At 40.8% G+C, this 25,311-nt stretch overlaps 1 protein-coding gene across 4 annotated transcripts in view; it reads right to left on the bottom strand.

The window, feature by feature from the left end:
* Positions 1-1,028: 1,028 nt before the first annotated feature.
* The window catches only part of BBOX1 (gamma-butyrobetaine hydroxylase 1), a 50,271-nt gene continuing 25,988 nt past the window's right edge, over positions 1,029-25,311 (bottom strand). For all 4 annotated transcript variants that reach the window (XM_062577634.1, XM_062577638.1, XM_062577637.1 and 1 more), the window contains exons 4-8: positions 14,453-14,651; positions 6,948-7,053; positions 4,428-4,624; positions 3,680-3,846; positions 1,029-1,656 (exon numbers count right to left, since the gene is read on the bottom strand). In XM_062577634.1, the coding sequence (XP_062433618.1) occupies positions 1,481-1,656; positions 3,680-3,846; positions 4,428-4,624; positions 6,948-7,053; positions 14,453-14,651 (845 nt within the window). In that variant the 3' untranslated portion in view covers positions 1,029-1,480. The remainder of the gene's footprint in view (positions 1,657-3,679; positions 3,847-4,427; positions 4,625-6,947; positions 7,054-14,452; positions 14,652-25,311) is intronic.

Here is a 25,311-nt window from a genome sequence, read left to right as displayed (position 1 = left end):
TATTAAAGATAAATAGATTCAGACTACAACATGCTAGCTCACATCCAAATCCTTACTTAGTTTTATTTGATTATCCAGGTGAGATATGTTTACTGCATACAATGAACAGAATAGTCTGGGAGTATTTGCAAGCTTACATTAGATGCTCACTTATTTTTTTCTCAATATATTTAATTCTATAGTTATTTAATTCCATAGTTACAGTTCTACTGTTTTAGCCTACTAGGAAGAGACTAAGACTTACTTGGCTTTCAAGCAAAAATTTGAAAATGAACAGTTGAACAGAGAGGATTTGAGGGTGGAGGTGTAGTTACTTTGTTGAGTTCTCAGCATGGCTGAGAAGGTGTTCTGTTAACTCTGCAGCCATACGGAGAGGTTTTTTTTTTTTTTTTTTTTTTTTTTTTTTTTTTTTAAAAAAGCCCTGTATGCAAAAGATATTCTTGGGTTTGAAAATATGTATTTTAAAATTCTTTCTTTTTCAAATTGGCATCTGGCCATAATTAACATTCAAAAAAAAAAAAAAAAAGATCTGTAGCTAACCTACTGTGTACTGCTTCAGCTGCACTAATCGTTGCATAGGGTGATCTGTACACAGAACGCAATTTTAAGAAGAGTCCATAGTAAAAGGGGAAAATATCTTTCAGAACAAGTTTATCAAAGGTGTGCTCCTGTATTTGATGTATCAAATGTGGATCTAGGTTCAATCCTTGCTTCTCTGTTAGATGCTGAGTCAATAACTGACTTTTTGTGCTGGGTCATTTCTTGTTGTAAAATGGAATTAGCATTCCTCTTCCCAAATTCAGAAGTCTGCCTGCTCTGAAGACCTTCATTACATCTATGCACAGCAGCCAACCCTATCTGCAGCCTCTACACTGAGATTTATTTCTATTCATAATGCAGAGGAAAAATAATATGACATTCTCAGACGGTTTAATGGTTCTGGGCTTATGGGACTAGAAGTATAGTAAAGGTAATTTGTTGCTGTGATAGTAATAATCTGTAAATTGGAATATACACAAGAAAACATCTGTTGAATAAGGAGAACTTTTTATTAAAGTGTGGCTCCATCTAGCAAGGTGACCGTACAGAAATAACTCCAAAGCAGTGATTATTTTTTTTGATAATGAAGTTTGGTTATTATTTATGCAATACAGAATGCTTCTCTGAAAAGCTTTCTAGGGAGCATAGATATATTTGTTACAGTAAATCAAGGTGTTCTGATACCCCATCAGCCCTATAAACTGATAGCAACATGCAAAACTACTTCCAAGATCAAAAAGCAAATGAATTAACTGAGGTAGCAATGCTTTTATAGGTTCAAAGGTTAGGGCATAGATAAATCTTAAATTGTTATGAATAGGGATTCTTAAAGGCTTATGGAACTCAAAAATATTTTCTTGATGTTGGTTTCTGGAAACAAAATATATTGGGTATTTTTCTTTGCCTTTTTAAAGGGTAGATAGTCTAGTTTTTGCTCCTTCTAGTCAGAAGGAAGCTCAGTCGTGTCCAGGAGCTTCTTCCGCAGGAGCCGGAGCCTGGACATGACCACGTCCCAGTCTGCGTAGGCCCCCTCCAGGTGGCGAGTCACTGTGGCTCCCGACTGGTAGCTTCGGCGACCATGAAGCAGGCGCCAGTTATCAAATGTTATTATGTCCCCTGTAACAAGATTGCACAAAGTTTAATATTCGCTATGGCGTGCTTCATTCCTTCAAATAGATAACGTTGGGGCAGATTTGTGTCAACAGTTAGGGAGTGATAATTTCCAATAGCTCAGAAGGGAGATCTCTGCAAGCACACAGGGACTCTACAGCAGCTTTAATTTAGCTGCTCATCCTCAGAGGGAGAAGGCAGGACCCTTTTGAACTCTACGTCTTTTGTTGTATAACCAGGAGTTTGGCTTATCCTACAGACAGAGTGCGAAGAAACCAGCTGGGATATCTTAGATAAAACAATTAGAAAAGCTTCTTTATAAGAAGGAGACTGATTAAAAAGAGCATCTGCCAGTAAAAGACACTGAATGTTTCTTCCTAGATGCCAGGAAGTATGGAGAAATAGAGTCTGCTGAAGTTGTGTGAGAAAGATGAGACCTAAATAACATATACTACAATAAGTTGCCTTTTATTTGAAATTTTCTTGATTGATCCATGTATTTTCCATTTGGAAGAAACCGTGTTGAAGCACAGGGGTGATGCAGGATACGGGGCTGAGCCAGGCGTCCGTAAGCGGGGCCGAGCCAAGGGCTGCTGACTTGCCCAGCTGGCAGCTGGCAGGCACCAGCGGTGGGAAGCGCGATGCACTGGGAATCCCCGTGGGCAAAAGCTCGCCGCCAGCACAGCGGCGGCCGCAGGGATCCTCGGGAAGGACGAGGGCCCAAGGTCACTAGAAGAAATCTCACTGGATCACTCTGGCACTTCCTATATTGTACGCCCCTGTGTTGCTATCCTTGTTAGAAGAATCTTAAGAGTACAAAATCAAGCCATCAAAAGTTAGGAAATGACATAATTAAGCTGGCTTGTCATTTCAGTTTTTCTCCCGTTTGTGCCACCATTACGATAAACCTCTGATTACATAATCTTGTACTATTTCTTTCCTTCTCTCTCTCCCCTCTACCACTCTTTTGTGCATTAATTGATGGGATAGATGGTACCAATGTTATGTACAGTACTAATTTTACCATTTATTATGTGCTCTTATAATTTGTTTTACTGCATGTTCCCAATAGAGAGTGATTAATTTCCTCATAGACATTTTCAAGGTACTTACATTGTAGTATGCGAGGTAGTCAGATACATTAATTAATTTACTTTTGTAACATCTCTGAGATGAGAAATTATTAATACTTCTAGATACTTAGAAAGAACAGAGATTAAGGCCAAAGCTGTTAAATATATTCAAAGATTGACTTTTAAAGAGGAAAGGGCATTTTTTCCAGCATGTTTTATGTTCAGAGCACAGCCTTGTACCATTACAGCTGGAGTTGAGAGCACTTAGCACTTCTGCAAATCTGCCTCCAGATATCTTGCACAAGCTGCTCAGAAAAAGCAGCCTAACAGCCCTGGATTTTCATAAGTCATCTAGCATTATGCAGGCATTCAGCGTCTAAGCACAAAAGACAACTGAACTCCCTAGAGTGGTGTTCAGCTTCTTTCACCATAATGTATCTGCATCATTTTCTAGATGTTTTGAAATTCCAACAGCAACTGTGATGTTGCCCTACTAGCAAGTTGAAGTGTCATAATGAAAGCCATAGCATTTTGCATAACGTCTGTACTCTGCATCAAATGAAACAGAGGAAAAAATATGTTGTTATGGATCATTTCATGAGCAGACACTGAATTACGATGGCACTGTAGCCTTACATCTGGCATTTCCTAACTGTGGAGCTATTGATACGAGAACTTAAAATTTCCTATTTCATATGGGTTTTCAATGTCATATAAGATACACTGGACTATTCAGTACAGCATGCATCCCTCCACCCCTTTTTTTTCCTTTGTAGTTTAAGAATAGCAGAAGGCATGTGTGAAATGACTGTAAGATTACAGTATGAAATGAAATAGGTGATAAAAGGACTGAAATTTCCTTTCACTACCAGAATAATGCTACCTGCCCAAGTGTGTTGACTATCAGGAAAAGCATGTGAAAAATCATTGCAAACAGAAGCATTTCACTCACTGACCTGGTTTCATCTTGTAAGTAAACTTGTGTTCAGTGCTGTTTAATAAATCATCAAATTCCTTTAGAGCTGCATAAAATGGCTGCACGTTCTCAGCTGGTACGTCAAACACAGTGTCTCTTGTTGCGTTATTATAATTGATGCGAACGGCTCGGCCGCTGCCATCTGTGCTGTGAGACAGAGGGGGAAGCGTTACTGTGTTGTTACCGAAACGTTTTACCGTGGTTAAAGAGCAATGGAAGTCTCCTGTGAAATTGCACTGCGCTTCTCCAGTGAGATGCAACGTTGTGCCGAGGGGTGCTCCCACGGCACGCAGTTCCTTCGTTCTAGCCTGCTACTGCGTTGGAATTTGAGGAGCAAATTCCTTCTAAGCAGGAGCTGTGAGGATCACAAGGAAGTGTATACTTAACACACTTAATTCTACGTACTTTGGATGCTGAATCGTAAACTTTTTAAATACAGAAGTGATTAGGAGCATTTAAATTTGAGATGTTTATAATACAGTTCTTTAATCGGAAAGCTTCCAGTTACGCCCTCTCGTCGGCAGGGCGCGGATGCCCAGGGCCTAGAGCGCAGCTGCAAAGGCAGCCGCTGCACCGGGTGCGCAGGACAAGGCGGCGGGGACCGAGTCCAAACCGGGTCTCCCCACAAGGTGGCAGGAATGGACCGTCTCCTACCCACATGCAGTCCACGATGCACCATTTTTACCATTTTTTTTTCCCAACGTAATTGTGTTTTTGAACCTACTCACTCTATGATCCTTTGTTTGCATTGCATAGCAAAATCACAGTAGTCGACTCCAACATCTGTATAGTCTATGGCAGTAGAGGACAGGATCCGAAATGCTTGAGGATTTTGTTTCTTCAGCTTGTTGGCTACATGAAATCCATCTACAACTTCACTTTCACCTCCTGCAGCTGTTTGCTTTATACAGTGAAGAAACTGAACCTGTAATGAAGTGACAGCTCATTACAAGAATTAGCTTGCATATTTAACATTTCATTAGCATCATCCCTCATATCTTTTTTTTTTTTTTTTTTTAAGTGAAACATGGAGTTTGCATTACTGCAGTTTCACAGCTGTCTGACACCATTATCACAAAGGCATAAAATCAAAGTATCATGTTTTTAAAGCCATCTCATTTGGGATATCTTCTGTTACTTGAGATCTCTGTTTATTTCCTGTGAGTCAACTGCAAAGCTCTGGGGTCACTTTTTTCTTTTCTGAATCACTGTTCACTGTGGTCATATAATTTTAAATGCAGTACAGTCTCCCTCCTTATCTCCACAAAGAAGATTATTTTTCTCTTGCAGAAACTAAAGTCATTGTCAATTATCTGCTCACAAGAGGAAAACGTGGCTCGTGGAAGGCAACAGGCCCAGGATCTCTATAATAAAATAGGATTAAGAAAGTTTAATTTCACTTCACAATATATATATATATATATATATATATATATATATATATATAAAGTTAAGAAGTTGGGCAAGATTGAGCAAGAAGTCTACATTGGTGCAACAGAAAACAGAGTTTAAATCTGAATTACTGACCTAGGTAGTCAAAATTAAAAAGTTCAGGATTATGCAAAGTGTAACATTTTGTCTCGGTGTAACTAAACAAAATCTCTTCCTCATACCAACACAGCCTCCATTAAAACCTCAAAACTTTATTTCTGAGACCATTTTTCTGGGAGAAAATAAAACAGAGGAGGAGGAAGAGAGGATAGAGTTTGCACCAGTCTCCTTTTTGCATATTTTAGGAATAGTAATTCACCAAATTACTACTCCTCTAATCTCCTTTCCCGGAAAGGATAAAAGATAGTTTATTCTTGCAGTGAAGCAGCTCTCTGCCCTCCTGTGGGTCGCGCTTGCTCCGGTCGACACAAGGCTGGGTAGGCAGCCCGTACAGGCAGCACGAGGCAACCTGTGCTCTCCTTAAGCAGTGCAACCTGCCTCCTCTCCACGTGAGGTCAAACAGGGCTCGAACGTCCTTTGTGGTGAACTGGCCCTGCAGAAAGCTTCAAAGGGAGCATTTAGTTCAAATGAGAACGTAGCTTCATGTTCTAGGGAGCTAGTGCTTTTATGAGATCTAATAATGACTTTGTTTTAGGACATCCCTTGGAAAAACAGTTGCAAGATCAAAACCTAGGCAATCCTGAAGCTATTTTTATAGGAAACTAACCATCATCCATTTGCAAACATTATTTCAGATTTTTTTATTAAATATCTTAAGTGTTCAAATATTGTAATAACCAGAAAAATTAAGAAAACATCTAGACAATGTTAAAAAACAAAGTGCTTCCGCATTTTTATTTCATACAAGCATTTTGTATGAAAAGGTTAGGCTCATTTTCTAATGTTTTACAGTGGTATGTGAACTTTGGCACAGACAAGATAGTGAGCTAATTCACATCTGTTCCCTAGCAATGAAGCCATATTCTTATTCCACATTAATGAATAGCACCTAAATGAGTTTAACAGGTAATGTTAGTTTGAAATATTTGGCACTTACTCACAGACAAATCACGTAAGTGTTTTGTTTAATTATAGAAGCAACTGATACAAAATATCCAAAAAACTTCAGAAGGGGAAGTTGAAGTTATGAAGGTTAGAGATGCAAACTTCCACAGGATTATCTTTGCTCCTTTGTACATGCTCATCTTGCTTTTCAGATCTCTGATGAATTATCTGGATTAGGATTTGATATGATAGTGACGAGGTGAGAATATATTTCCTGTGATTAAAGTGGTGGTTTTCCAGCTTTACAGAAAGCCCCTGTCTCATCTGTTATGAAAGGGTGACTAAGTGTCTAATGTTTTTGAGTTAGTAAAAGAGAGAATATAACATCTTAACCACATTTCCTCTGATTTGTTTACCTCCTGAGTTGAGCAGACTTGTCCTACAGCTTCACAGCTTGGCTCTAGCATTTAGGCACCCAACTTCTTCAATAAAATGAAAGCAGTCTCAAAAATGCATACAGGACCCTAATGCTCTCTTTCCCCTATGGAAAAATTCTCAATACTTTGTGGGCTTCTATTTAAAAATTATGGGACACAAATTTATGGTGTTATGCAGAACTTATATGATATGTATACATTGCTTACACATGTATTTATTTTTAGATACAGACTAATATCTATATTTTTGTATTGCTCCTTTAAACCAAAATTCAGAGTCACCAGAACTAACCTTACTCTAATTCATATGTCACACTATAGGAACAATTCCCTTGCCTTGTCTGCATTGTGGAAAATATGGTAGGTTCCTCTTACCCCAGGTGGATGCTGTAGAACAGGGTAATCAGTGTGAAAACTTAGCTTCCCACTTGTATAAGCCACATTGTTAGCATCTGTTTTGTCTTGCACTTGCCAAGTTGGTCTTTATAATGAAAGGGAACAGACAAAACACATTAAAACAGCCAGCCAATACACCAGACAGCACACACTACGAAATCACAATGAAAAGAGCTATTCCACCCCTGATGAACATTAAAATGCTGTAAAATTACAAGGAAATGATTTGGCAGTGTCCTCCACAGCAAAGATGAAGTATTTCAGCAAAGCTGGCAATTCTGTTTTAACCAGCCTTAGATTCACGCTAGCCACCGAGCGTGCAGAGGAACATGGGACCACGATGCTCTTCCTAGAAGACTGACAGCTTTCCTTTGCCAGAGGTGGTACTTTGCTGAAGGCAAAGATCCGACGAAGAAACTAATAAAGAGGTACCTTTTCATTATCAACTTTCCATTTTTTCCTGCCAGAGTATGTTATCAATGAAATATGAAATTGTTAAAGCTATGAATTTTTCCCCAAAAAAATAATTTTAAAGCTTAATGATCTTGGAAAAATACAGAGTAACCTTTGCAGTGAGCTATTTGCTGTGAGTTGCATATTTGCCGTTAAAGGAAAATGTCTTGATGAAAGACTTTGGAACTTCTTCCCTTTCTCTGATATTCTTTTTCAGAATTAGCCCCATTTGGGCTTACTATAGTTTATCTGTCTTGAAATCTGACAAAATTCAGTAAGAAAGTTTACTGACAATTGCAAAACAAAACAAACAAAAAAAACCACAAAGAAACCCCCTCAAAACTCCAAACCCAAAACAAAATCAATCCCCTACCCCAACTTAGTTATATAACAGACATGAATATACCTAATCGCAGCACAATCAAAATCTGTTTCAAGTAACACATCAGGCAGGAGAATTTAAGACCAAGAATAACATTTTTTGTTTGCACAGGATTTACATGATCGAGGACAGTTCTCAGCAAATACATGATATAGATCCAGACATATTTCTGGGAAAGTGTAAGTTACCATACACAGTCCATGTAATCATAGGAGCATGAATAATTTAAAAGAAAAATAAGAAACTCATTTTCCCTTGTGAATTATTACAGACTGAATATATTACATTTTGCAGGTGGTGTGTGTCAAGTATTACTTCCTAACAGTACTTAAAATAAGGAGCTGAAGAATGTGTAGACAAAAACGATTTACATACAGTATGCAAACACTTTTATTCTAGGAGTAATATTTAGCATAGCAACTATGCTAAATAAGAAAAAATGAACCTTACTTGGTTGAGGCATTAACTGAGCTAAAGTAAAGAGTAAAGTCGCAGGGAGGGCTGTTAACATTAAGAGCCCAAGAAGTGAAGGATGAAAATGTGGACAATGTCAGAGGACTCTAGTCCCGGGGAGAGGAGAGCAAAGCAGGCTGCGAGGGTTTATGGTTTAGTAATGAGAGTCAGATTTCAACATCAGTTGCACAGGCTACGTAGCAGGATATTTGGTACCAACTGAGTGTAGCAATTTTTTTCATTAAGTAAAAACATGAGCTCAGCGTTCCAGAGCAGAAAACTGGTCCGTTCGTTGCATCTTTAACTTTGGAACGTGGTTGCATTAGGAACTGAAGTCACACTTAAATCATCTGATGTGTTTATTACAAAACCCTAAGTCTCTTTCACAAAGAGGTTTGGGAAGCCAAGCCTTTCGAGAGGTGCAGACCAACTACTGCACACAGATTATGAGGGACACAAAGGAAGCCCTTCACGCCACCGCAAGCCTTAAATAAGGTTTTGGAGTAGAGGAGAAGCACAAGTTCTAGGGCAGAAGACTTGAGAAATAAATTGTAATATGACTTGACAACTTGTTAATATAGTTATGTCGCAGTAATGTAATAAAGAAAAAGGTTAATCTGAAAATCCCTTGATGTTGTTATATGCTGATACAGATAATGTTTAATTTTCCCTAGTAATGACACATTTCATAGCATGTACTAGGCATCCATGCAAGAAAAATGCTTGTGTTTTTTCCATTTGTCAGGGCAGTATTCATTACTATTACATTTTAATGAAAATTCATGGCCCACTTGAGGTATTTGTTTTATTTGGCAAGCTTGCCAGTTTTAATTTTATCTTTTTATTTACAGTATTTGGTAGGTCTTGCATTTGGCTGCTAGTGAAATAGTAGGGGAATTACCAACAATTATTATTTTATTACAGTTGTAAAAAAAAACCTCAGAATTGTATGTGAGTAATAAATGAACTTCTGTGTTAGAGGTGAAGAGAAGGATTGAAAAATGCTGGTCTAGAGTCTGCTTTTAAGACTGAAACTCAATAGTGTTTTTGCTACTGCAAGGAGTATGCAAGAACATTAAGACCAGATGCTATAATAACCTGCTGAAGTTATTCATATCTGAAGATATAACAAGTTATTTTTGGAGAAAAGGTACTATGGAGACAGAACAATTTTCTCATCTGTAGCATTTTTAGACTGAATTCTATATATATATAATGGTGTGTGGGGGGGTATATAATGGTATGTATAAATGGCACCAAAACAAAAAAACTTGCTCCTTAGAAAATATTTGTGGAAAAAAAATCACATGAAAATCAAAAAATAAGCCAAAATCATTAAATAAAGTATTTTTCAACATTTTGCATAAGGAATTACACATTTAACAAACCCTGGTTTATTAAGCCACTTGAACACAATTCTGTAGCTGTTTTCTGATATGTTTAGCATGCTGCCACTTCATAAAAATTTGCATTAAAACATCTGAAACTATTTTTGTGACCTAAATTTTTTAAAAGTATTTATGGATCAGTTCTTAAACCATTAAAGCCAACATAACATGCAAGTCACTCTAACATGGAGGACCAAGTTAAAGTTCATTCACAATTTCAACACAATAGTTATGCTTGTATTTTCCAATGCTTGATAAATTCTGTGTCCCCTCTCCCTTTTAGCAGGACAACCTCTGGTTCAAAGACTCATCTAATAAAATATTTCAAAATATTAATCATTAACATCACCAGGAGGGTGATGAGAGCAGCTGAACATTGCTAAATATGTTTTGTTGCAATACGTGTGCCTGTATGTGTGTGCATGCATGATAGGGAGAAAGGAGACTTATTTGCAGCAAGACAGCAGCTATTTTGAGATTTAATATTTTGCAACCCAACTTTTTATTTTACAGTTTTTGTGATGAGGGAGACTCCTTTTAAACAGAGAGAAAAAATAAACCTATAAGAATTTACAATGCATTGAGGACTAAATGCTCAAAAAACGTATCTCAGTTAGGTCTGCAAATGGATGACACTTGTTGACATAACATTTTTCCCATAAACTTCACCCAATGTTGTCATGGGCAGGGTGTCTCATAATAATGACTTGAATAAGCTTTGAGTCAAGGTACGTATACCAAATAATAAGCTCTTCTTGTATGCATCCTTTGGAGGATAACTAAGCTGTACAATTCTGGAAGCTTACCTTTGTGTTACTATGACCATTATTTTTAATGTGTATACTTTTATTATACAGGCTTAAGAAAGGAACCCTTGCACAATGTCTTTGAGACAGCTAAACAATGTTCTGATTTGGAAAAATGAAAGCCAAGCTTTGGGACACTTGCCCAAAATCCAGCTCAGCGCAGGCTGGCTCTGACTTCTCAGCCAGCTTGCCATTATGAGTATACAGTTACTTTCTCTCCTTGCAAGCTGGCAACCTGTTCTGACAACAAACATGTGTTCAACAGTTTCTTTTTTCCACAGAAAGTCTGGGCTCTGTGTGTGATACAACGTTCATACTACCAATCCACCTCTTTTATAACTGCACGTTTCCTTTAGTATTGGTGGATAGGCTTTTTTTTTAATTATTATTTATTTATTTTTATTTTTATTAGATACTGCTCTGTAGATAAGTTGTTGAAGGCACTATGTGACAGAGCTGTTTTTTGTTACTTGAAATCCAGACTAGTCTGCAAAACTGCTCTTTGAATTTCACACTTTCTTTGACCTCATGTTCTTCAGATTTTAATATAAGGCCAATTCAACCCAATCATAGAAACATACTTAACAACTATCAGATGATCTAGAGTAAACTTAACTATGGTGGTTTATTTAGCATGATGTAAAACAAATTTCAGAATTTCCAAATACTCCAGGTGAATTTAAAAAGAAAAACAAAACAAAAATCTCAAATCAAACTACTGAAATATTCCTATGTTTTCTTTCAAATGCAGAATTACTGGTCAACTGGAAAACTTTGGTAATGCTGAAATTCTCTTTCTGCATCTTTACCAATATATAAATGAATTAACAAATACATTTTGAAAAAACAAAGAGACTTGCAAACTTTCTTCCTTTCATTCATGATGCAATGTCCTAGCCAATTACCTTCCTTTACTGTAGACCCCAAGACTTAAATAAACATATAAGAATAAGGTTTAATCAACACAAAATAGTAAAACTGATTTAAACTGTGCTGCAGTGAAAGCACTTCTAAAAAATATTTGCTCAGACAGAGTGGACTGAGGCCAAACCTCAGCCAAGAGCTGGTATGGAACAGAAATGGGGGGGAGGCTCTTCATAGTGTGTGATCTGTGTTAAAATGTGTTTCATGTATCAAAGACTCAGAACTCGTCCAGACAAATTATTTTGATTGAAACCATCTTTAAAAACACCAAAAATATTCATTCAAGCTGACTTTTGACAATGAAAGCATTCATTTAATATTACTGTTTATAATCCTAATAGGCAAGAGTCATTGAGACTCGAGGCTTGGGTTTTTAATAAGAAAATGTTCTGATGACACAACTGATAAACTGTTAAGTCTGTTAGTGTAGTCTGAATCTTTCATTAGCTGGACTTACTCAAGTAAAATATACCTTAATAGTCAATGCACATTTATACATTTAAGAGATTTTGAAGAGAGTCCCTTAATGTAGTACAGAAGATGCAATAGCAATCACAAGTTGGATGCTGAAGTAATAAAAATTCAAATAGATAATTGGCAGTAATTTTAAACAGCAAGGATGATAAAAAGACAGACTGCTAAGAGATTCTTTCATCTTTTGAGACTGCTGAGATAACATCAAAAACTTTTGAATGTCTTAGTGAAAAAAATGTTACAGGGCCCAGTCTATGGATAACAGGTAAACATAGTGGGCAGTCGTGAAGAATTTTAGTAAGAAAGATCTAAAGATAATTTCTAGTTTTAGGATCTAGGAACTTCTAAATTCAGTCATTTGCTGAATGTAACTTATGAAAGCTCTTAAAAGTCCTATTGTAACCCAAGTGCAAATCCATTATATATGTTAGAACTTCCTTGCTGATTTGCTTTTTCTGGGGTATTGTGTAGATGTTCCACATTTTCCTTTATCAGTATGCTTTAACAAGGAACCAGAACTGTTTGTTACTTGGAGCTTGCTGTATTTGTTTTGAACTGTCAAAATAGCTGTACAGTTTCACACTGCTGCCCAGATAGGAGAAGAACAAATGTTTCATCTTCCTTCAGACACCTGGCAGAGCTGTGAAACACCCTAAGATACATTCAGAAATTGATGTCCTTAAGAATTTCCTATTGTCTGTTATTAAAATCATATCAAAACAGAAACGGAAAGCGATACCATTATTAAAATGATGCACTTTTAAAAATGAGATATATAATGGTCTGCCAAAGACAAGTGCTTGACATTAGGAACGCGTTTAACTGCAGAAAATATTTACTCTCCTTGGATGAGGTTTCCAAATGGATTAGGGGATTTTGTTCCTGCCAGTTTCAGTAGGATTAACATGACGGAATCCTAGTTATGTTTGAAAATCACTTTTCCTTCTATCTCAGTAAGTAGAAAGGTGGGGGGAACTAAATGAAAGGACATTATCTTAACATCATGCACATTATACATTTTTTCTTTAAATATATAAAATATTTATCTTGGCTTCTGGAACTGACAAAACAAGTTTTATAATATTCTTGGTATTTTAAAGCAGTTATTCCCTCCATGCCCTCTTTTTGGATGACAATGGAAAAAGTCTTTTAAAATAATATAATTCTCACAGGCTAACTATTCTATGTGCTGTGAGTTTACTTACATCTCTGCTAATTTCAAAGAGACCTCTTGAGCCAGCTTTCCGTATTTTAAGTGGGGAAAACTCTTGCAAAAAACGGCTGACTTGCAACCTAAGAAGTGCAATTAGGCGGCTATAGTTCATATTTTATCAAGGGAAATATGGCCATGTCCACACCGGTTTCTTGCTGAGCTCTTGTTAGTTTTGAAGTAAACTGCCAGGTTCCTAATGGAGGCTAATACGCAGAATAGTGGGTTTTGCTTCTCTCTTATTGCAGCACATTTTCTTTGGTGAAACTTGTAAAATCAAATTAGTAGTTATCTCAAAATAATACTCTTTGTTGTTGCTGTTGCTCTCCACTAGAGGTGCTGACAAATGGACTAATGTATGATCTGTTAATAAGCCACAGCCCAAGTGAGGAAAACACTTCTCAGATGCAAACCCAGAATGACCATACATTAGTGAATGATTCCTAACTTAGCAACTTTCTGACTTAGTGAGGTTTGGATTGACATAGATTTGAATCATGAAATATTTTTTTCAGAAATATTGAAACAGAGTAAGAAAGAAAAGCATAGCAGGCTTTGTTCATATATATGAAATACATATTTAAGGTGCAAGCTCCTCCTCTCTGTATTCATGTAACTTAATTTCAGGGCTCATGTGTGAGTGTGCCTGAGAGCAGCAGTATACCTAAGTTTAGCTAAGAACAGAGCCCTGTAGCTAGAGGGGCAGAAAGTAGCATAAAAATGATGGAAATCAGATCAGAAGCAACTTCTGCACTGCTAGAAGCTGCTATTGTGTCACAATAGCTAATTTTCTGCCTTTCAGAACTTCTTTAGGAAGCCTGAAAGCCAGCAGTGTCATCAACGACATCATTTTCCATAGTTAATTATGGAAGTACTTTCCTTTGATAAAATGCAGATGTTGTAATAAGGCTTAATAAGAAGTATAATAGCACAAAGAAAGATTCTTCTCAGAGACAATAACTTCACCTGAGTTTTAGCTATTTGCTGGGCTGGAATTCAGGCTAAGAAAACATTCAGTACAAATACGCTCCCTCACTTCAGCAGGGAGCGTGACTGAGGACTTGCTTCATTTTGTTCCATGGTATAGACAAGGAGGGCTGTCTTGTAGTTATCTTGTATTTGGCATCTGTTTTCAGGCATTTTTTCTTTTCTCAGCAGTTGTTGCTGCTGCTGCTCTTCATTACATATCCTGCCTGTGACAATAAAGCAATCCTCTTATACAGGATGTTTAATTTACATCATGTTTTCTAAGGTGCAGATAACAAAAATGTTCATCCTATTTTAATAAATTAGTCCACAACAAGGTCCAGCAACCTGAAATGAAATATATCCAAGGTGACCACGCAGCTGGCAAAGCAAGGACATGAAAAAAAAAACAAAACCAAAAGACTCACCCATAAAATGTGAGACGCAGGAAACCAATCCTTTGGCCAAGTTTAACCAGCTCTCCCTGCCTAGTAGGGGCTCCTGTCAGTAGCACAATTCCTACTTTCTTTAGGGTGCACAGCCACTTGTACGCGCTTTCATCATTGCACAAGGCTTCTTCAAAAGGCAGTTCAGGAAGCTGCAAGTCCGAGCCCCAGTACTCACATTCTGAAAGGAAGGAAGTAGAGAAGCAAGCTCTTAGCTATTTTAGCAAAGCTCAGGACTTAGTTCAAGTAGGAACTTAATGTAATTTTTATGCATTTCTGTATTTGCCATTAATCCTGCAGTCCACCATCTGAACTAGGGTCCCTGAGCTTGCCTGGATAACAAGCAATCTTAATGACAAAGCGCAGCAAAATATTGCAGAATGGAAGGTATTTTAAATCATAATTTGAAAGGGATATTTTACTTTTAATAATCTATGAGGAATGCGTTTCCCTTTTCCTATCTGTATTAGTGAACCACAAGCATGAAAATTTTTGAAACTCTGACTACTTTTAAAGTTTCTCATCTAGATAAAATAAAGAACAAAAACAGCACAGGAGAGCCTTGAGATTTCAGTCAAGGGTATTGCTGTATGGATACATAATAAAAAAAAAGATTACACTCCATATGCAGGCTAGGAAAAGATATACATCAGTATAACAGCTTAGAAGCAGAGTAACTAAATCAATTACATAAATGGCCAATCAATTTGTTTTTTGGTAAATTTGTCTTTGTGAAATTACATCTAGTTCTGTTAAACTCTGCTGGCTCATGTCATTCATTGTCTTTTCTCTGCAGAAGATTTGTGAATATTGTTGTTATTTCAGGTGGAAGCAATTAAGAGCCCAAGACGTTAACAAGCCTGTGCACCGCTAGGATGTGAAGAAAGCAATAGAAAGATTGAGTCAAGAGAAAGAGGTTATGTTCTGGCTATTCTCAAACAAAATTAATTATGAAGACACATAGCTAGACTGAAAGAATTACTATTTTCTACCACAATCAGATGTTTGCTTGCTGAATAGCATTACAAAAATGAATGCAGGTTTCCCTGCAGCCATCTGCCCCTACAGGCAGGTACAGACTACCCAGCAGGCTGGAAAGGGTGCTGGAGCCTTCAGCCAGCTCTCCCTATCCTTCCTCTTGCTCCCAAGCCTGGGCCAGTGCGTGGTGTGGACCTGGGCACTTCCCCAGGTGGCTGTGTGGCATCTCCAGGCAGCACCACCTGGCTTGGTGGAGAAGCAAATACTGCCTCCGAATCCAAGCCTGAGCCCACATCCCTGCAAACTCAAACAGGATCCATTAAACTACAGCACTTTAACAAGCCTCTGAGAGTACCCTAAGGAGTTCTAATGAGCACAGTTACTTTACCTCCTGTATGTGATACCTGCAACATGAATACTCATTAGCAGTGTGGCAGGGAAAATGTATTTTCTAAGGCATAAAATAGCTCAAATCTGTTGTTACAGTGACATTGCTGCACATGCATCTGAGCTAGAAGTGAGCTCCAGAAGCCACTTGCACCTGGCTAAGGGAGCAGGGCAGGATCAGAGCAAGTGCATCACTTGTGTCACTGACTTTTCAAAGTGATAAATAGAATTCAGTCATCAAAAGCTATAAATTCATTAAAATCTATGTAGCTTTAAAATTTAATGTTGCTTAGTCTCATTATTTTATGTATTTCAAGCTGCCTGAATACTACTAAACCCCTATCTTTTTTTTCTAACAGCATATCCATACTTGAATCTAGGTAAATGTATTTTTAATGCCTGATCAAGTCTTATGACTACTTTCCAATGTCACGGTTTCATAATGGTTATTAACTTCCATTTCATAATGCTTTTATTTACCCTGCACTCTGGCTGAGTTGGAGAGTTCCCAAACAGATAAATCACCTAACACAGAGGCTGGTTCCCCTGAGAGAGGTGAAATAAGATATTCGATTGTAACTAGAAGAAACAATGACTTTTGCTTAACTGTGTTATTTTCTCTCTTTTTGAGGAATAATGTATTCTGCAGACAACATGTTCCATTTGTGGAAAATACTTATGGGAGAAACAGACACAAACGTGCAGTGGACAGAAGAAAGTAGTAACAGTATTGTGGAATCTGGGCAGATTTTTCATATTGCGAAGGACTACACAATCCAAAATTCGTCTTTCAAAGTGAGTAACTTCAGAATTTATGCCTACAATATTTTCCATTCAGCAAAATTGTATGACATACAATATGGCACACAATATGGCATAATCCTGACTTTGATCAGGATTATGGTGCTTGAAGTGATACCTGGAAAGGCAAAGCTTCTTACATGTCTAGCCTGCAAAAGACTGAGGCAGATGGAGACTAAGCCTCCAGGCATGCTATGGGAAGATATACCAAAATGGTGGCTGTGAACAAGATAAATCCCATCTGACCTGCTGTAAGCACTTGGATGCGTCCTCCTCTGGATTTGGCTCCACCTAGGGAGAATACACAATTCCTCTAGCGCTAATCCTGGTATCTGGTCAGCACTGAAGGCAAGGTGAGGATTGAGTCCTAACTTAATTATTCTGGTCCAGGTCTCAGGGCAAAGTCCTTGGTTGTCCCTTCTGTCTCCCAGCAGCATATGCTTGCTGTAACTCCTGGTATATCACTACAGTCACTTGAGAGTGCATTGGCAATGAGAACAGCATCCTCTGCATTAGATGGGAAGAGGACAGCTTCTGCCAGATGGAGGGTGAGTAAAGTCAGGACCTCAGCTGAGGATATCTAACTGTGTGTTCTCATTGGGTATTTTTGCTCTGCTTTGCTTAAAAACCCCATGTCTAGACATGGAGGCATGAGAACACCTGGGTTCTGGTTGCCCTTAATTAGATATTGGGATGTGCATTTATTTATTTCTCACTTGTTTTACTCCCATTTTCTGTTCTCTTTCTTCTTTCTTTCAGCCTTTTTCTGCACCTTTGCTTCTTTATTCTCAGTGAGGTGACCTTAGATTTTGAGGTCTTGACTCAGGTAGACATGTCAAGGCTGCATTTTTTTCCTCTCTCACTGCATCTTGAATATAAAGGGAGGAGGATATTCTTATCAATGGATTTAATGAACAATTCTCTTCTTTCACAGACTCATTTGTTTTAGCTTGTATTGAGGGCACTCTGAACTCCTGTGAGAGTCACAGAAATGCCCCAAATACTTAGAGTGCTGTAGTCACTTCACAAGCATCTAAAAATAGCTTTCCTTTCCTCCCTCCCTTCTGACCCAGAATAGGAATCTCATTCCTTCCACTTAATTCCTTCTACTTTCATGCAATATTCATCTTTCTCCATGTAACATATGGATACATGGAGGTTAGAGGTTTAGTGCTTTTCCTCTCTCACTACAGTTTATTTTCAGGAATTTTGATTACTCGTGAAACAAACCTGAAGTTTATTTTTAACAGTGCAGACAGCATGGTAGAGAGCACTGTCATTATTTAGATGGAGTCATTTAAATTCCTGCCTCAGCAAAATGAAACAGAAGGAACTGCTGTGGGAGAGACTTGGCCTACTCCCTATCCAGCAGGTATGCGCTGCATTAGCTCAGTATGCAAACCAGAGGGATGCAGGAGATGTACCAGCACTTCTCCAGGGGATGATACAAACTGCCAAGACTCACTGTAGGGGTTCAGAATTGTAACAAGGTGAGAAAGCGAGCAGCCTCTTCCCCACCCTGGCCTTACCAGCTCCTACAAGCCTTGCACAGAAGCTTTGCATGACCTGGCCTATGAAGGAGAAGTGCTAAGCAGGAGAGTAGCCTTCCTGCTTCACATTGCTGCTGACACTTTCCCTCCAAAGAGCATGCAGGAAAGGAGAGCAAGAGCTTTGGTTCTTGTGATCCATGAAAGGAAGTTGCAGCCACTTAGGCCGGAAGAAATAAATTTCAGAAGTATCCCTTGGAAATCCTGCCAAGGTTTGGGGTTTTCTTTTTGTGCATGTGTGCTTTTTATTTTTTTATTTTTGTTTTAAAGTGGGAATGAACTCATAGATTATCTATTGTGCAAACATGTGGAGGCCATCAAAGAGACTTGAAAATATAGAGTCATGGCCTTGATTACACCCACACAGACCCTCTGTCAACAGATACAGCTCTACAGGCCTCGGGCTGCAGGGAGTGCTTGGTGCCTCTCCGTGAGGCCTGGGCTCACAGTAAGCATTCCTGCAGAAGGTGTGCCGTTGTTGACGAGTTGTGTCATCAGGTAAAGGAGTTATAGGAAAAAGTCAGTAGGTTGCGTAGCATCTGAGAAGATGAGCAAGAGCTAGACAGAGTATTTTTGGAGACCATACAGCTCCAAGAGTCCCAGCCCCTCACAGCAGTGAAGTTGCCGGAGGACTCTGTGCTGTGTGAAATGGTACATTATAGCACTGTAGAAGAAGGCTGGAAACAGGTCACTTCTTGTAGAAGGAGAAAGATTATTACTTCTCCTGAGGAGCTGCAATTGAGGAACAAGTTTAATGCCCTCCAGGCTGTGGAGGAGCTAGCCATGGCTTCAAGGGAAGCAACTGGGCCAACAGACCCTGTGCCATGTGGGAACACTCAGAAGAAGTGGCCAGTGATTGCTGTGGGTGACTCCCTGCTGCAGAGGACAGAGGCACCTATCTGCCAACCTGACCTCTTGTCTAGAGACGTTTGTGGCCTGCCAGGGGCTTGAATGTGAGATATCATGGTAAGACTGCCAAGGCTTGTCCTTATGTTAGACTATTACCCTCTGCTGCTCTTCCATATGGGTGCTAATGATACCAAGGGCAAATTGGAGATCATCAAACAGGATTTCAGAGCTATGGGGATGGTGGGGGCAGGGTACCACAAGGTAGGATCTGGGAGCTCATGTCATTTTCTTCTCAATCCTGCTAATGAGGGGCAAGGATGGGAGGAAGAGTAGACGGATTTTCCAAGTTAACAACTGGCCGTGCTGGTGTTGGCAACATAGTTTTGGCTCCTGTGACCATGGGATCCTATTTGAAGATCAACAACTGATGAGAGAAGATGGAATTCACCTTCTAAGTGGGGCATGCATGTCTTTGCCAACTGGCTGGCCAGCCTGGTAAGCAGGGCTTTAAACTAGGAAAGATGGGGAAAGGGGAGAGCTACAGAGACAGGATAGTCAGCAAAACACAGCTCAGGTAAGGATGTCTCCAGTGGGTGCATGTAGCTGGGGAAGTATATATGGGACATGACTGTGGAGGATACTCTTGCCCCCCTCCTGGGAAACCTGCCTGCCCCATTACCTATCTCAAATGCCTGTACTCCAATGCATGCAGCATGGTGCACGCAGGAAGAATTAGAGAGCTGTGTGAGATTGCAGGGCCATGATCTCACTGCAATTACAGAGACATGGTGGGATAGCTCGCATGACTGGAATGCTGTCGTGGATTGCTATACGCTTTTTATGAAAGACAGGCCAGGAAGGCGAGGTGGTAGAGTTGCTCTTTATGTGAGGGAGCAACTGGAATGTATTGAGCTCTGCCTAGGGGCAGATCAAGAGTGAGTCAAAAGCTTATGGGTAAAGATTAAAGTGCAAGCTAACGTGGACAACACTCTTGCTTTACTACAGGACACCTGATCAGGAAGAGGAAATCGATGAGGCCTTCTGCAGACAGCTGGAAGTAGCCTCATAATCACAGGCCCTAGTTCTCATGGGGGACTTCAACCACCCTGGTATCTGCTGGAAAGATAGTACAGTGAGTCACAGACAGTCCAGGAAGCTCCTGCAGAGCACTGATGATAACTTTTTGACACAGGTGGCAGAGGAGCCAACAAGGAGAGATGTGCTGCTGGACCTTGTACTAATAATCCAAGAAGGATTGGTTGGAGATGTGAAGGCTGGGGGCAGCTTTGGCTGCAGTGACCCTGAGATGGTGGAGTTCAGGATCCTGCATAGAGGAAGCAGGGCAGTAAGTAGGACCACAACTCTGGACTTCAGAAGAGCAAACTTCAGCCTCTTCAGAAACCTACTCAAAGGAATCCCATGGGTTAGAGCCCTAGAAGGAAGGGCGAGGGGGATTCAAGACAGCTGGTTAACAGTCAAGCATCACTTCCTCCAAGCTCAAGACTTGTGCATCCCTATGAGTAAGAAGTCAAGCAGAGGGGGCAAGACACCTGCATGGATGAGCAAAGAGCTCCTGGCAAAACTCAAACAAAAGAAGGAAGTACACAGAATGTGGAAAAAGGAACAGGCCACATGGGAGGAATAGAGGAACATTGTGACAGTATGCAGGGATATGATGAGAACGACTAAGGCCCATTTGGAATTAAATCTGGCAAGGGATATTAAATCTGGCAAGAGATGTCAAGGATGATAAGAAGGACTTCTCTGAATACATCAGTAGCAAAAGGAAGACTAGGGAATATGTGGGCCCGCTGCTGAATGGGGTGGGTGCCCTGTGATGAAGGACACAGAGAAGGCAGAGTTACTGAAAGCAGTAAAGACTGAAACAAAGAAGGTAAAGGCCATCCCTCAGGAATCCCAAGCCCTGGAGACAAGAGAGAGTCTGGAAAAAGGAAGATTTTCTCTTGGTCACGGAGGATCAGGTTAGAGATAATTTAGACAACTTGATATCCACTGATGGGATGCACCCACGAGTGCTGAGGGAGCTGGCGGATGTTATTGCTAGGCAATAACATTGAAAGGTCAAGGAGAACTGGAGAGGTGCCTGAGGACTGGAAGAAAGCCAATGTCACTCCAGTCTTCAGAAAAGGCAAGAAGGAGGACCCAGGAAACTACAGGCCAGTCAGCCTCCCCTCCATCCCTGGAAAAGTGATGGAACAGCTCATCCTGGATGTCATTTCTAAGCATGTAGAGGAAGAGAAGGTGACCAGGAGTAGTCAACACAGATTCACCAAGGGGAAATCCTGCTTGACCAATCTGAGAGCCTTCTAGGATGGAATGACTGGCCGGGTAGATGAGGGGAGAGCAGTGGATGTTGTCTACCTTGACTTCAGCAAGGCTTCTGACACTGTCTCCCATAACATCCTCCTAGGCAAGCTCAGGAAGTGCGGTTAGACGAGTGGACAGTGAGGTGGATGGAGAACTGGCTGAAAGGCAGAGCTCAGAGGGTTGTCAGCAGTGGTGCAAAGTCTAGTTGAAGGCCTGTAGCTAGTAATGTCCCCCAGGGGTCAGTACTGGGTCCAGTCTTGTTCAACTTATTCATCGGTGACCTAGATGAAGGGACAGTGTGTCCCTTCACACAGCATGTTTGCTGATGATACCAAGCTGGGAGGAGTGGCTGACACACCAGAGGGCTGTACTGCCAATCAGAGAGACCTGGACAGGCTGGAGTGTTGGTTGGAGAAAAACCTCATGAAGTTCAACAAAGGCAAGTGCAGGGTCCTGCACCTGGGGAGGAAGAACTCCATGCATCAGTACAAGCTGGGGGCTGGCCTTCTGGAGAGCAGCTCTGCAGAGAAGGACCTGAGAGTGCTGGTGGACAAGCTGACTGTGAGCCAGCAATGTGCCCCTGTGGCCAGGAAGGCCAATGGTCTCCTGGGGTGCATTAGGAAGAGTGCTGCCAGCAGGTGGAGGGAGGTGATCCTGCCCCTCTACTCAGCCCTGGGGAGGCCTCATCTCGAGTACTGCATCCAGTTCTGGGCTCCCCAGGACAAGAGAGACATGGAGCTACTGGAGAGAGTCCAGCGGAGGGCTACGAGAATGATCAGAGGACTGGAGTACCTGCCCTACGAGGGACAGCTGCGAGACCTGGGACTCTTTAGCTTGGGGAAGAGAAGACTGAGAGGGGATCTTATCAAAGTATACACATACCTTGAGGGGAGTGTCCAGAAGATGAGGTTGGACTCTTCAGCGGTGCCCAGCAACAGGACTAGAGGCAACGGGCACAAACTGAAACACAGGAAGTTCCAGCTGAATATGAGGAAGAATTTCTTCACCGTGAGAGTGACAGAGCACTGGAGCAAGTTTCCCAGAGAGGTTGTGGAGTCTCCTTTTCTGGAGATATTCAAAACCTGCCTGGACACGATCCTGTGCAACCTGTTCTAGGTGACCCTGCTTGATCAGGGGGGTTGGACTAGATGATCTCAAGAGGCCTCTTCTAACCTCAACCATTCTCTGATTGTGTGATTCTGTAACATACCTAAGAATAAGTATATATGCCTATAATAGGTAGCCACAAAGAAGAAACAAACTTGTATATCTACATAAAAGAAGTGCAGAAAGCACAGCTAAATAGTAAAATCCTAAAGAGAAAAACTAAGCCTGCAGAGTAGACAAGAAAGGTGCCTGGTGAAACCAAAATAATCCCACAGAACCAGGAAAAAAAAAAAAAAAAAAAAAAAAAGCCCTAGTGATAAAAACAAGACATTTCTGTCAAGAGCATGTGAGTCATCCCCTCTCTCTTCCCTCCGCCTCTTTTATTAAAGGACAGATGTGAAGAGTTAAACACCAGCAATGTGTGAGGAAAGAGAAGAAGGACAACATCTCACTTCCGTTCTGCCTTTCTTCATCAAAAAAAGAGCTCTAAAATCTGAGCACCTGGAAAGCTGTACCACAAAGATCTAGAGCCACTACTGCCGACTGCTACATGGGATCAGCTCAGTGTGTTTTAAATTCATGACTAGTTCAGGATAAGCTTGTTAAGGACTAACTGTCTATGTGTGCACAGTGACTAAGGACTAATGATTAGCAGTGAGCATTGTTAATGAAAGTCAGTTTAGGAAAGCTGTTTTGACTCTTCGAACAGGTCTGATGGCTTCTAAATACATTATAGACTCCTTAAGTCCCTGACACATGTGAGAGTTTATATACAAACATAGATTCAGTTGTAACAGAAAAGAAAGTTTTTTGTATTTCTGAATCAAACGCAACAGCATCACCATATTCCCACAGTACTTCCAAATAGAGAGGATGCTACAGCAGGCACAAGGAAGCAGGGCTCCTGCTTGGGCAAACAGGGGAGGTAAGAAGGCATGTAAAAAGAAAATGGAAGGGTTCAGTCTCAAATCAGTCCTGATGTATGTGCAGTTAGTGACTGCCTTTCCAAGCAGTGGAGATTAGCAAGCTCAGCACACAAAAATTATCATAGTCTTGAAACTTGAAAAAAAAGACTCTCCTATGAAAACCAGACATATGGATTAGACCTCATCAGGGTTAGGTAAAAATAATTACTGAAGACTCCAAACAAGACCTGACATACTCTTTTTGTAAGGACTCACTCACATAAGAGGGAGGAAAAAAAACCACCACCACCAAAAAAAAAAAAAAAAAAGAAAAAAACCCTCTTGGAGGTACTACAACAGATTAAGCACAAGATCAGGTAACTGCTCGGGGTCACCTGAAGTCATCCAACCAGCCAACGGGGTCATGAGAGGTCACGTGCTGACTTTTATGCTTGGAGTTTTGCTGTAAGAAGTCACTAGAGATTCAGCACATGCTCAGAAGGTGGCTTCAGGGTCATAGGGGGGCCACATTTATTAGCGTACAGGGGTCATTAGAACTGAGGCACTGCCTAGTGCTCAGTGTCACCAATTAGGGCTCAGAGTTACCAGCAGTCAAGTGCTCACCAGTGCCTGAGTAACCCCCAAGGCCTAATTAGTGACTCTCACAGAGGTCTTCTAGGTGTGAGTTTCACCTCTGGTAACCCCAAATCCTAATTGGTGACCTCAGGTGACCCCACAGAGGTCTTCTAGGTGTGAGTTTGACCTCTAGTAACCCCAAGGGCTAATTGGTGACCTCAGGTGACCCCTACAGAGGTCTTCTAGGTGTGAGTTTGACCTCTAGTAACCCCAAGGGCTAATTGGTGACCTCAGGTGACCCCACAGAGGTCTTCTAGGTGTGAGTTTGACCTCTAGTAACCCCAAATCCTAATTGGTGACCTCAGGTGACCCCACAGAGGTCTCCTAGGTGTGAGTTTGACCTCTAGTAACCCCAAGGGCTAATTGGTGACCTCAGGTGACCCCCACAGAGGTCTCCTAGGTGTGAGTTTGACCTTTAGTAACCCCAAGGGCTAATTGGTGACCTCAGGTGACCCCACAGAGGTCTCCTAGGTGTGAGTTTGACCTCTAGTAACCCCAAGGGCTAATTGGTGACCTCAGGTGACCCCACAGAGGTCTCCTAGGTGTGAGTTTGACCTTTAGTAACCCCAAGGGCTAATTGGTGACCTCAGGTGACCCCACAGAGGTCTTCTAGGTTTTTAGTTTGACCTCTAGTAACCCCAAGGGCTAATTGGTGACCTCAGGTGACCCCACAGAGGTCTCCTAGGTGTGAGTTTGACCTTTAGTAACCCCAAGACCTAACTGGTGACCTCAGGTGACACCACAGAGGTCTTCTAGGTGTGAGTTTGACCTCTAGTAACCCCAAGGGCTAATTGGTGACCTCAGGTGACCCCACAGAGGTCTTCTAGGTGTGAGTTTGACCTCTAGTAACCCCAAGGGCTAATTGGTGACCTCAGGTGACCCCACAGAGGTCTTCTAGGTGTGAGTTTAACCTCTAGTAACCCCAAGGGCTAATTGGTGACCTCAGGTGACCCCCCCCCACAGAGGTCTCCTAGGTGTGAGTTTGACCTTTAGTAACCCCAAGGCCTAACTGGTGACATCAGGTGACACCACAGAGGTCTTCTAGGTGTGAGTTTGACCTCTAGTAACCCCAAGGGCTAATTGGTGACCTCAGGTGACCCCCACAGAGGTCTCCTAGGTGTGAGTTTGACCTCTAGTAACCCCAAAGGCTAATTGGTGACCTCAGGTGACCCCCACAGAGGTCTCCTAGGTGTGAGTTTGACCTCTAGTAACCCCAAGGGCTAATTGGTGACCTCAGGTGACCCCACAGAGGTCTCCTAGGTGTGAGTTTGACCTTTAGTAACCCCAAGGCCTAACTGGTGAC

Source organism: Rhea pennata, chromosome 5 (genome assembly GCF_028389875.1).
Source record: "Rhea pennata isolate bPtePen1 chromosome 5, bPtePen1.pri, whole genome shotgun sequence".
NCBI lineage: Eukaryota > Metazoa > Chordata > Aves > Rheiformes > Rheidae > Rhea > Rhea pennata.
This window is presented reverse-complemented; position numbering and strand designations above follow the sequence as displayed.